Source organism: Colletotrichum aenigma, assembly GCF_013390185.1.
Source record: "Colletotrichum aenigma strain Cg56 chromosome Unknown KSG_Cg56_contig01, whole genome shotgun sequence".
NCBI lineage: Eukaryota > Fungi > Ascomycota > Sordariomycetes > Glomerellales > Glomerellaceae > Colletotrichum > Colletotrichum aenigma.
This window is the reverse complement of record NW_023500907.1, coordinates 345,483-358,451: the sequence shown is the minus strand read 5'-3', so window position 1 is coordinate 358,451 and position 12,969 is coordinate 345,483. Positions and strand designations below refer to the sequence as shown.

Below are 12,969 nucleotides of genomic sequence, written 5' to 3'. Positions count from 1 at the left end.
AACGACAGGACGGGTTTGAGTATCTGCCAAGACCTGCTATCACAGTCAACTGAAGACAAGACATAAACCGTTCCGTGCTGCGGCGGTCCGCACGCCCCCCGGCCCCCTCCTCCGTGGCAACCGACGACAATGGACGCGGGGTTGGGGTTTACGTCCGTCCTGTCAGTGGCCACGCAGACATCCAACGGCCGAAGGCAGGCATTGTTGGGGGCCATGCAGCAGCTGCGTGGGTTGGCGGCAGATCTTCAGGGTCCAGCGCCACGCAGTGAGTGCCGGAGAACACGGGCCAAGAGGGGGAGCAGAAATGTGATGGGCGCGACATGCTCGAACCCTGAAAGGACGGGCAGAATTTATGGTGTCGTCTGTGCGAGTTAAGCCTCATGTCCGAGTCTGGGCCGCGAGTTTCAATCGCAAACTCAGCGCGAACGTCGCTCGTCTTCGGACTAGTTTGGGCGCTTCCAGTTGTTGTGTTTGGCTTGTCGATGAAGCGGGACGAATAGTCTTCATGTTAGCTAGTAGCTTAAACGATTTGTGCAGGTCTCAGCCTCGGGGGATGTTCCGTGTGCGACGTATGTCTCTCGTAGAATTGTGTTCCCAACAATACTGAGTAGATGAAATTAAATGGAAATAATTTCAGCCATCTCGCTGTAGTTGGGACCGAATACGCGCGCGCTCAACAGACATATGCCGCACTACATAGACGACCACCTGCGCCGACGACAGTGCTCGCGTTTTAGAGTTCACGCGGTCGCTGTCGAAAAGGTCCAAGTGACGTCTCACTCTCTGCCGCCACCGGAAGGACGTTCGGTCATTTAAGCTTTGTCCTAGCTTTCGAGCACCGAGGTTCTCTTTGCCTTGCCTTGCCGTGGGGTTGCCGCATGCGCCTAACATCCCTAGCTTAGCTCGTCGCGCACAACATGGAACATGCCGTCTTGGGGGAGCTTCGAGGATCCTGAACTGGGATTAGCCCATGCACCACTAGCCATTCTCCAAGTTTCTGCAGTGGGGGAAGGGGTATGCTCCTACAATACATAGCTCTCGGAGCTGCCTCCTGTCAATGATTCCGGTGTCTGTAGAGGAGGGTGATGAGTGTAGCGTCGCTCGAATGTCGGCCTCGTATCTTTGCAGTATTGACACGACTTAGCCGTTATGGCCAGTCTGGCCGGGCCAATTCAAGGCCAGGCGCGTGCTGATGAGAAGCGTGGAAAGGTAGCCAGTCTTCCTTTGTTTCCCCCCTTTTGGGGTACATTTCACTGATCGAGTTACAACAGCGCGACACGCAAAAGTCGCGACGCGCATTGTTTTCCGTCTCTCAACGCCGAAAGTCGCCTGGATACCCGACATCATGGGCCTCGAGGTGGAAGCATCGCCAACAGACCCCCGCGATACCGCGAATCGGCGGCGGTAGCCCCAGATGCGGAACACCGACTAATACACCGCTTGAGCTCGTCCGGCAGCAGCACGGGCTGATCACGCCAGACGATGAATCAGAGCCGGAAGTCGTGCTTCCCCGGACGATCCAGATCGGCCCCGAAGTGTACACGCTGAGCCGGTTCTACGCGAACTACGCGACGACCGCCAGCATCGTCTTCTTCAACCAGCTCCCCGACCACTACAAGAGCGACCTCTCCGAGGCCAGCCATACTCGACATGCCACACATGCGGTGGCACTAGCTAGCGCCGCACGCCAGCTGCATCAGCCTGGTCTGATGCTGGAGGCGCGGCAACACTACGGAAAAGCGATTGGGACATTGAACCAGGCGTTGCGAGATCCTGTGAGAGCTAGGGATGACGGCAACCTGGTAACAATGTTTCTTTTCGGGATGTTCGAGGTAAGTTGCGGCATTCTCTTTAAAGGCGGGAAGCTGTTTGCAAGTCCATTGAGAAACAATCTGCGACACTTTTGTTTTTGGGAATCTTCACAGCTAAGAAAACATAGGTCATTGTTGGCAAACGAAGCCCAAAAGCCATTGATCTCGAGAACAATGTGTTCCCGCACGGCACCGGAGGCTTGCAACTGTTCAAGTTCCGTGCTGAGCAGGGACTCACGAATGAAGTTGACAGAGGCTGCTTTATGTTCTTCTGTCATGCTGCTGTAAGACGGCGCGCTCCGGCTGAAACCACGCCTACTAACAGTGAGATAGTTAATGGAGATGTTTATTCAACGAGAGCACCTCACTGGAATTTGGTCAGTGCTGGAAGAAGTCGACACGCCATGGGGCAAGGGCCCTATTTTAGAGCCTCTTGTTCGCCAGGTAGTCGACTTCAAGAAGGCATTCGACTTCAAAATGCAGGTGCAAGGGGATGTGTCAAAACTCACTGCCGAGCCAGCTGAGGACTTGACGGAACTGGTGAAGAGTGGCATCAGCTTAAGCAATGACCTCGAGGCTGCCGTGACTCTGCTCGGCTTTTCGGGTGCCTCTTCATTTTCAGGACAACCACAGCGGGTTTTCAACGGCCTCTTCACCCTATCAAGCGATGTTTCAGTCGCACTTGCACGGAGTCACTACCGATCCCTGAAAATCTTCATGTTAGAAAGAATCCTTGATTTAAAAGACATTTTGAAGGAGGCCACGGTCAAGATCGATGCGGAGGTAGGGAAAATGCCGAGCTGGTCGGACGGTGTCGCGGTTGTCGAAGAGGTCCTCGACGACATCCGCGCAGTGTTCGGACTAGACGGAAAGGAAGCGCCGGCGGACGGACTTCCGTACCGCACGATGACGATGTTCTGGCCCATGGTGCTGGTCCGCACGTCATGCTTTGCGGGTCCTCATAACGGGCGCTGGGTTGCGGAGAGGATGTTGGAGTTGACGTCTGAAGCAGGGTTTGGCCTGGGAGTCGAGGCGGCCAATCTCTGAGGCACAGGCACAGGCACGGCCGACACGGAGCGGATGAATGCCCCGTTGGTCGATGCGTAAATAAACTCTGGATGGCAAAGGGAAATTGGAAATTGGTAACGCCTATTTCTGGACAAGGGCGTACTAGCTGATAACGGGAAGCATGATGAGAGCCTTTGGCAGGGCCAGGGAAGAATTCGAAGATACCACGTTCATAGGACAATGCTGAATTTCAACCTTTAAACTACAGACAGGAGAACCTTGAAAAACAGCCTCAGAATGCGTAGAGATTTGGAATGCAATTCTCGTCAATTTAATTCCTAGCGATCTGGCCCTTGAGGTGGCCTACTGGTTGCCATGTTACACTGTCTAAAGAGACGGACCTCGTTCTCCGCAAAAGCTCCCACAATGGAATGCATAACACCGTGGTTGTTGAAGAGAACGAGATCGCCCTCCTCCCAATCATGGGGATACACATACTGCGGGCTGATAGCCGGTCTCTGCAGCCTGTAAATCAACTCCCGCACCTCTTTCAAGTCCTCCATCACTGTCCCGTCATTGAGATGGATCCTTCGCGCAGGCGTCGGGTATACCATCATGGCATACTTCTCTGTCACCGTGTTCTTCCACGCCGTCGGATACGTTCGAATCTTCTCCTGATCAATCTCAGGCAGCTGGCCTTCGGATAGCTCCAGGCCTTCCGAAAAGAGGCCAAGCCCATTTAACCTCGCCTTGGCCTTGCTCATCCAGATGTACGGATGCGGGCCATACTCGACGAAGCTGGTCTTGACGAGTTCCTGATCCTCCTCCGACAGCAATTCAAACATGCGGTATCCACTGATGAAAGCCGTCGTTCCCAAAGGCACCTCGAGCTCGTCCCCGGTCCCGTCATCGTACCGACAGATCTGCCGCCGGCCCTTGGGCACCTTACATGCAAAAAGCGACGTCACGAGCGGCGGGTCCAGATCGTACATAGCCGAGTCAATATGCCACCTGTAAAAGTGCGTAAAGTCATGGTCCTCGGACTCCGGCACCGGGTGCTTGTGGAACGTCCTGTGGTGCGGATGGGTGAGCTTCAGGTCCGTGAGCCCCTCGAACGCGGCGACGGCGCCGTGGCCGATGACCTGCACCTGCGGCTGGGATGGCAGCGTCGTGAGGTCTTTGTGGAGGACGCTGCGCTTGTCGATGCGGGCGCCGTGGCTGTAAGTGCTGGCGTCCGGATCGAAGCGGCGGGTGAGTTCGTATTGGGCTTTTGGGGAGAGGTTGTGCTGGTTTTTGATCATGACGACATTACTGGTGTAGGGCTACTTTGATGACTTTGAAGCTTTCATCTACGTTTTGTTGTAATTAGCTTGGATGCTGAACTTATGGCTGGGTGTATTACCGTCAATGTGTTCAAGGTCAATCCCAGAAAGCTCGGCGCCGAAGTCGACTGCGGATTGCTCAAACGGCTTTGGAAGCGCTGAGACCTGGTACTCGACGGCTGCCATGATGAAAAGAGATGAACAGTATACAGTTTGTAATCGAAAGATTCAGAATGGCTACTTAGTAAATTGTTTGCGTCGTATTGCTGTATATATATCCAGGCGCAAACGTTCATGCAGTATGGTGCATCTGGGTAGTGCGGGTGAGTTGCACCAGCTGGCCCGCACCTCTGTCCGCCCGGAGATAATCGACGGGAACAGTGTTTGGGCTGTTCCTATGAAGTGCGGGTGAGATGGAGAACTCGCCCGCATGCCCCTCGTCGCTTGCCCAATGAGAAGCGGCAGCAATCCGATTACTACGCGTCACTGCGTGTTACACGACAGGAGAAGCACAAAGCTCGAGGTGCGGACGAGTGAGTCCAACTCACCCGCTCCGAACTGGGAGAAAGGTTAACGTCGTCGATGCCACGGCGAGAGCGGTTGGCTATGAGTTCATCCAGCCACCAAATGTAGCACAAGGCTCATCAACTCAACAATTCAGCCAATTTGACCTTGTTACTTCCGTATTTCCAATATAAAACTTCACAATGGGCAGTCTCAACTCTTCATCTCAGGGCCTCTCCTTTACAGAGCTCCCGACCTCTCTTCGCCAGTCTTCTCTCATCGGCGCCGAAGTCCACCTCCCATCACCAATGAACGTCCTGGACAAAGACGCCTTGTCGGAGGAAGACGTTGCCACCTTCAGGAAAGCGCTGTTCGAGAACCAAGTTGTCGTCATCAGGAACCAGAAGGGAATCGCGCCGGAGACTCTGCCCAAGTTGACCAAGATATTCGATCCGACTGCAACTGATATCCACTCCGCTGGCGAGAAGGCCGTCAGTGACCCGAGGAATATCCTCTCGGCATACAAGGCGGGGAGAATTCCCAGAGCGCCGCAGGTCGGCATTATTGGGAGTGGCAAGTTCCAGAACTACGAAGGGGTTGAAGAGTTGGAGGTTATTCACCTGGTATGGCCCTAGCCCAGGCTATAGACCATTTGGACTAATAAAACCAAACTAGGACCATACTTTGTTCCACGAGAAGCCTCTGTCAGAGCAGGAGCTGAACGATGGATACACCCGTCCGTACCGATGGCACATGGACACTCCCTTCTATCAGCGTTTGCCCGGAGAAGTCACGGTCCTCCATGCAGTCAAGGTGCCGAACTTGCCTGATCAGAAACTCAAGTTCCCAGATGGCAAATAAAAGAGTATCGCTGCTGGATCAACAGCCTGTAAGTCATGGTATCTTCAATTCCGTGCTACGAAAACGCTTAATTGACTTTTCCCGCAAGTTTTCTCCGGCGCGCGGGCATTTCAATTGCTCACCCCGGCCGAGCAAGAATTCGCTGTCAACACGACCGTAACATATGCTCCTCAGGCCTATGAGTACATAAAACAATGCAAGGCGACAGAAGACGGCCTGTCGATTCCCACAATGGGCAAAGAAGTACCCATCGAGCAGCTCTCCGAATGGTCTTGGGAAAACGTGGCCGAACATCCTGTAAGTTCCATCCATCCCGATTCTTCTCCCCGTACTGGTCCTAACAAAATCCTCAGATGGTCTGGCGCAAGCCCCTGGACCCCGACCGCCCCTTCCTCCAGGTCCACGGCTGCTGCGTCTTTAAGCTGACCACCCGGGACCCGGCGACCGGCGCGGTGGTCTCAGTCGTAGACGACGTCGCCAAGGTCCGCGAGATCGTCTACGGCTTCCAGAAGCGGATCTGGGCGGCGGAGAACATCTACGCGCACCGGTGGAAGGAGGGCGACGTTGTGATGTTCCACAACCGCGGCGTAATGCACAGCATCACCGGGCAGCTGGCGCAGTATAAGGAAGATGAGGAGAAGAAGAGGCTGATGTGGCAATGTACGATGACGAGCGGCACGGCGCCGCAGCCGTTTAGGAAAGTGTCGGGGGTTGTTGAGACTGGGTTCGCTAAAGCGGCGTGAGCGACAGGATGGCGATATGTACTAGTAGTCCGAATGTGAATCACAACATGATATATTTTTTTGTTGAAATTAGACCTCTTCAGAATCTCCAGTTCCTGTGTTCAAAATGCGAGCATCCCCAATAGACGTAGGAAGTTCGCAACGTTTACGGTTAAGATTAAGATCAAACACATCAACACGCGTACGCGCCCACCACATCACCATATTAATTAGTCAATGCAATACACTCCTCGAATACTATTTAGCATAAAAAGATTACTCTTCAATGAATCCAGCAAATCGTTTCTAATTCTTTCTTGTCTGTTTAGCGAAAAGGACTAGCTCGACTTCGTAATCGAGATTAGTTCTTTTCAGCTAAGCATATCTGAGTTCCCCAAACTTCTCAGACTTCACTCTGCCGAAACCAATCTAGTAATCAGTAACTCGTGCACCAAAAGCAAGACAGCCCTATCATTTTATACTTATCCACTGCTGGTTGAATCTCAAATAATGTCAGCGCGCTTGTCGCAGCGTCAATCTCTTGCGTGTCGCGGTCAGTTTCTTACCCTCCAGTTTGACCCCCGAACCCCTGCAGACCCTCACTTGATACCATAGTGCTGACCAACTCAACAGAGTGTACAAGAAAGAAGAGAAAGTGCAACAAAGAAATCCCCTGCGCGAGATGCAACCGACTCGGACTTCACTGCGAGCGCGAAGTCATCCATCTAAAGCGCGACGCAGTTCGCCACGGTGCCGAGATTGGGTTCCTCGAGACTCTACGCAATACTCTTCAGAGCACCACCGCCGACCCCGCCGCTTCGGTGAGAAGAGCAGCTGATCTGGTGGCGTCTAGACTTGAAGCTCTACGATCTAGTCCGGGACAGGCCAGCGCGAGTACTTCCCAGACAACAGCAAATCTCGTCGAGTCTGGGATTGCTGCCCGAGATGACGACTCAGGGCAGGAGGACGCAGCGACCTCCCATTCTAGAGCCCGCGGCTCGCTCACAGTGACTGCGTTGGAGCATATGGCCTGAGGTAGAGGCTACGGAAACTGTTATCCTCACTTACACTGTACTTGCCACCAAAGGCGGAATCTCACCAGCACATCCTCCACATCTCTGTTCAGATCACCCACCTACCCCGTCCCATCCCTCGCTCTCCTCCCCGAGCGAAGCACCGCCGAGGTTCTAATCACATTCCACCTGGAGCACATCGCATGGCACCATAACTCCCTGCACTGCCCAACCTTCCTGCGGCAGTGCACCACCTTCTGGGACACCGGCGCGTACGACCAGCCGACGTGGCTCGCTCTCTACAGCTCGGTGCTCGCCGCGTCGCTGCTGAGCTGGCAGAACAGCTGGAAGCACCGCGACGCGTTCCCGCTCGCCCTGCCGGGGTGTTCGCCGCTGGAGTTGTTCAACTTCATGGTCGACACGCTCTACCAGGCGTACTTCCTTCAGAACGTGTCGCTCTACTCTGTGCAGGCCATTGTGATATCGACTGAAGTGGCTCACAATCTGGGCCTTAGCCAGCTGAACGCCACCCTTTTCAGCGCTGCGATCCGGATGGCCGAGTGCTTGGGCATACACAAGATCACAGACGACAGCAATCTCGACTTGCAGACACTAGAGGAGATATGGGAAGATACCCTGCAGAGAGAGGTCGGGCGCAGGGTGTGGCTTCAGATGGTCATCCAAGACCACTTCGCGATCCCCTTCACCGACTCGTATGGCATCAACCCCGCCCAATACTCGACCTCCCTCCCCAGGAACGCCAACGACGTAGACTTGGTGGATGCGCCGGAGACGACGCTGACGGTGAGCACGTATACTCGTGTGTTGGGCGGTATCGCGCGGCTGATGCCGGAGCTCGCGGACGGCATGGGGCCGTTGAGGGCGCAGAAGCCGGCGAGGGAGCAGTATGCCCACGTCCTGAGGATGGACCAGAAGACGAGGGAGCAGGTGCAATCGATACCGCGTTTCCTTCTTCAGAAAAACGAGGTACTGGAAGGCGAGTGCGCATGGCTTGGCGTTGCGCGGCAGAGTCTTGCCATAACGGCAGCCGAAAAGGTTTGGATCATCAAATCTTCCAAAAGTTATTGAACCGGAGGCTAATCAAAATACAATAAAGCTTGTCATGATACACAGGCCATTCCTCTTCCTCTCATTCCAATCAGACTCGTACGTCCACACGCGCCGCACCTGCGTCGCAGCCGCAGTAAGCATCCTCCGCGAACACAAAAACATCGTGGAGTCAGGCGAAGTCTCTCTCTGGAAAAACGTCGCATTCAGCATCACCGCCGCCATCATCCTCTTCTTCGAGGTCATCTGCGATCAGAGCAAGGAACGAGACGCCCGGCAGGAGGGTTACCTCGACGCCATCCGCGATGCGCGAGAGCATCTCCTGGGCCGGACGACGAACGATGTTCTAGCGCACCGCGGGGTGGTGCTGATCGATGCTATCTTTTCCGAGGTAGGAGGCATGGAGTCGTTCTCGGACCGAACGCTTGCTGCGCGGCCTGACGCGATCAACTTTGAGGAGATCGCGGCTAGATTCAAGACGGATTGGTTTGTGCTTGATTCTACGGCGGCTAGTTTTGGGCAGTTTGATGTTGCGGAGGATCACTTTGCCTTGCCTATGAATCCCTCTGAGGATTTTGACGAATGGTTCCAGCAAATCTTTCACTCGATCATAGTTGAATAGACAAGCTGTTTCTCATCAGAGATCAAGGACTGTGAATTGCCGATTTTTCTCCAGTAATCTGGAATCACTCATTATCTCACCATTGCTTAACTTGCTAACCGACTAAGACCTGGTAAACGGTGCCAGGTGTTGATTGACACTGAGAGATACTCGGCTCCTTGAATGCGCATCGTTGGCAGTGGCTTCTGCTAGGATGCTGTTCTTGAGTTGGTCGGCTGCAGCCCGGTGCAAACAACGTGGTGGAAAGAGGAAAGATGTGATCAAGTAATGTGACAGACCGAGATGAGCACACATTGGTTGCGACGAAATAGGCAACAGTTGAGGGAACTGTTGGTCGAGTTGCGGCCGTAACCCCCTGACAGCAAACACCGCACGGTGGCCCGTTCGATGGAATTGGGGATATGGCGTGAGATTGATTCTGGATCTGGGGAGACCTTGTTCAACGTCCAAGGGACTGACAACTCCGATTACGATGATTGGTGGGTCGTTGATTAAAGACGTGGACGATGGTGTTTGCTTGCCTGCATGGTGATCTTTGAATGGGTATTCGTGGACTTTTGGAATCTCGGATCCAAAACAAGACAAGGTCTTGTCGTGAGTGATCCTGGTGTTTGCTTCGGCACGGCATCCGACAATGAACTTGATATCGAGTCCGATTTCTTCTTCAGACCGATTGCAGCTCTGCAAGGCGCGAATGCCTCGATCAAAGCAGCTTTTTCCCTTGTTCTAAAACCGAGGCGTCAGGGCTTGCTCGTCTCGATGTGATAACCCTGCTTGCTTCACAAATTTTTACGGCCGAATTCATAGGTACTCCTTATTGGCCGGCCTGACGAGCTGCACCTAGGCTGCTTGCATTCGCAAAGCTCACGGTGCGCTGCGTCGATTGGCTCACTCCTCGTATGCGTGCCACGACATAGTGTTTCCGAGAAATGACTTTGAAATTGGCCCGAGGGCAAGAACGAGACACGGAACTGTCAGTCTGTTGACGACGAAATGATTCGATGATACCCGACAGCCAAGGGGGCATTTTCTGCGGTTCTGGGAATCGTTTGGAGACTTCCCGAGGATTCAGTTGGTACGGTATCGGCTTCTTCTTTTTTGGCGTTTGAATTTTGAGCTGGCAAAAATGGTATTGGAGTCGCTGGAGGGGGCAAACAACGAAAAGGACGAACATGATTCGTAGATGCAGCGTGACAAGCAGCATTACGGATTTGGCGCTGGGCCTGTTGGGAGTGCTCGCTATGTGTTTGCTGGTACCGCTGTGCCGCCTTCTTGCTTTTCTCCAGATTCTCCGCGGATCAGATGCTGTCGCCGCGGCTTGGTGGCGGCAGGCAGTTTGCTGATGTTGTCTTTTGTTGGGCAGTGGATAGTCGTTTCCCGCCCCGGTCCATCACATCCTTCATCTCCACGCCGTCCCACTCGGTGCACAGTACAAGCAAGGCAAGACAATGCAGCCTTAGCCACCACGTTGGAGGCTTGCAACGGTAGTGGGGTGCATCGCATCTGTCAGGCTCTCAGTTCTCATTTCGCAGGAGACTTGGGTGCTTGGCAGCCGCGACAGCTGACGAGACAAGGAGACGGGGATTCTGGGGTCCTGGGGATGTCGACACCGCTAGGTAGGGGGTCGATCGGTGCATGTCTCTTTTGCTCCAGGGTCCACGTCGTCTGCATCTCGATTATCGGGGTGGGTCGATCGTTGACGATGGGTCGAATCCTCTTCGCATTTTTGCTGCTCCATCCGTCTTGGAGGTCCTCGTGTCGGCCTTACACCTTCAATCTGACCGACAAAGCGGCGGGTTGCGTCGTTGGGATGCAAGATGGAAAGGAGCATCAGGCATGCGGCAATACTTCAGCCATGATGATGACCGGAGAGAGAGGGAAGTCTTGGAATTGGCGGTCAGCGCTAACTGTTCATTGGATGATGGTCTTGGAGGCACACCACACCTCACCTCACCTCCAGCATTGTGGCGCTTCAAGTGAAGCAGTCCGTAGAAAGGCAAAGCTGGAGGCATACCGAACGATCGAGGCAAGAGGCAGGCCAAACGGAGCAGCTTCCACTTGTTGTGTGACGCCCCTGCCCTGCCCTGCCCTTTGGCTTCCAGCTCCTGCAGTCGCGTCCCTCTTAGCCAAGTGTCGGTTGCATCCAATTGCTCCTTCCACGACGGACGCTTCTTTGACCCCCACCCCAGACTTCATGTGGAAGTAACACCTCCTCCATCTCCTCCTCACCTCAGGTCCCGTCCTTCCCCAAAGTGCGGAAGATATTGCCCGGTTCCTGCCTCCCGCCTTCACGGCCCCCGCTGTCATCATCGTCATCCGAGGAAACGGGGATGGCCCCGTCAGCAATCAGACGAAGTGCGACGTCTCCGTCTGATGCTCTGTTGCTTGTCTGATGGGGATATTCATCTCGTCCCGATCGACATGGAGGAATTTGGCTACCTTCTATGATCTATTACACACTGTCAATGGGGAATACCTTGCCCATGCTTTATTTTTATCGAGTGCAGTTCCACAGCCATTTCCCTTCAGTCAGCCACAGTGTTTGTTTGTTCATTCTGCTCATCCAAGGGCCAAGGGCCAAGGGCCAGCCAACAACTGTCGCCCAGCCCTGCCGAGCGCCCCCAGACAGGCCATGCATGAGATCTGCAGATGCAACAACGCAAATATCTGACCAGACTCGCCTTACAGTGCGGCTGTGATGCTTGAGATACCTTGCCTTTCTTTGCCTTGTCCAGCATTGCTTCTCCTCCGTGACTGCTGTGCCGCCTTTTCCAAGGACCTTTCCCCCCCCTTCGTCCTTCCTTCCCGGCCTGTGACAGTCGCGGTCCACCAGGTCTTTCCCTCGAGTCCGAGACTCGAGCAACAACCACCGTCCTTCCTTCCTTCCTTCCTTCCTTCCCTCCCCGGGATATTCGCACACAGCCTTACCATCTTGAGCTGGCAGTTGCGCCTCTCCGCCCCTCTCCTTCCCCATCCCATGGCACCGCCTGCCTCCCCTCGTCCCGTCTCCACGAGTCCACCTGCCCGCTCCTTCCCTCCTGGTCCACAGTGTCCTATTTCGACTTCATCTCTTGGCCATTGCCTCCTGGTGCCTACCCCTGGCCAGCTGCTTCCTCCCATTTACATAGCAAGCATCATTCGGCCGTTGCCTCCTCGTGTTAAAATCTAGACTTTACCATTTTCAACCCCATATTGTTGCCAACGCCAGTACCCAATTCAGAAAGTGCACTGCTCTTGAATGTCCGAAGCCCTGGCACCTTCCTCTTCTTCCTTGCCGGCTTCATCTGCTTGCAGCCTCCTGTACTTTCTCGCAACCGTCTTTCTACTTCTCCTTCACGTCCTCCTCCTCCACCACCACCACCACCACCACCATAATCCAGACGAACCCTCCTCCACCATCACGACCCATGCAACGTCTGCTTCACACCTTCTCGGCCGTGTAACCGCGCCGTACTTGGCCTCTCTCTCCAGCGCCACGGTCTGTCATGCAGCTGCTCGATCCCATGTGGCTACCAGCCTGGGCTGCCTGAGATTAATACACGACCTCGCCTACCGCCTGTCGATCTTATTTCGACCGCTCGTTCCTCGACCAGCTCGAAGCCAAAGATCAACAGCGCGCTCCGACTCACGCTTCTCCCTACTTTGCGTTGCAGTGGCCAGTGGATCGTCGCACAAAGCTGCCGTTCAGCAACACGGCATCTCGCTCGGGCTCCGAGCCATCGAGGCCTGCCGCTTCGTTTCAACACACCTCTCCGTGGCCTGTCCATCCAGAGTGTCCAAGTTCTTTGTTCCGCCCGTGTTTCCTGTACCACAACTGTCATTACTTTCTTCTTTCCCTCGTGTTTCGGCCCTATCCGACATACATCAGGGACCCTCGAATCGCGACCATCCGGCTTGCATTTCAGCCTCCAGCATCCGGTTCCAAGTACGCCTGCCGCTCTGCTCATTATGCGTCCTGGCGTGGAGGACAGAAAAGACTCCCATGCTGACCATTTCACACAGGCGACTCGTCGACTCGTCAACTCGTCCTCACACTCA

At 54.5% G+C, this 12,969-nt stretch overlaps 4 protein-coding genes across 4 annotated transcripts; 3 read left to right on the top strand and 1 right to left on the bottom strand.

Annotated features, from left to right (window-relative positions):
- Positions 1–1,149: 1,149 nt before the first annotated feature.
- On the top strand, positions 1,150–2,858 carry CGCA056_v000103 (uncharacterized protein; the record flags this gene model as incomplete). Its single annotated transcript, XM_037315364.1, has 4 exons — positions 1,150–1,209; positions 1,272–1,832; positions 1,940–2,095; positions 2,145–2,858. The coding sequence occupies 4 exons, from the start codon at positions 1,150–1,152 to the stop codon at positions 2,856–2,858; spliced, it is 1,491 nt and encodes a 496-aa protein (XP_037186339.1).
- A 299-nt stretch (positions 2,859–3,157) lies between these two features.
- Positions 3,158–4,327, bottom strand: CGCA056_v000102 (putative dioxygenase; the record flags this gene model as incomplete). The annotated part of the gene is made up of 2 exons (XM_037315363.1): positions 3,158–4,130; positions 4,173–4,327. 2 exons carry the CDS (start codon positions 4,325–4,327, stop codon positions 3,158–3,160), a joined length of 1,128 nt encoding a protein of 375 aa, XP_037186338.1.
- A 521-nt stretch (positions 4,328–4,848) lies between these two features.
- CGCA056_v000101 (putative dioxygenase) lies at positions 4,849–5,506 on the top strand (the record flags this gene model as incomplete). The annotated part of the gene is made up of 2 exons (XM_037315362.1): positions 4,849–5,268; positions 5,321–5,506. 2 exons carry the CDS (start codon positions 4,849–4,851, stop codon positions 5,504–5,506), a joined length of 606 nt encoding a protein of 201 aa, XP_037186341.1.
- A 231-nt stretch (positions 5,507–5,737) lies between these two features.
- Positions 5,738–8,931, top strand: CGCA056_v000100 (putative dioxygenase; the record flags this gene model as incomplete). The annotated part of the gene is made up of 5 exons (XM_037315361.1): positions 5,738–5,803; positions 5,860–6,166; positions 6,970–7,243; positions 7,316–8,297; positions 8,359–8,931. 5 exons carry the CDS (start codon positions 5,738–5,740, stop codon positions 8,929–8,931), a joined length of 2,202 nt encoding a protein of 733 aa, XP_037186340.1.
- Between the last annotated feature and the right edge of the window lie 4,038 nt (positions 8,932–12,969).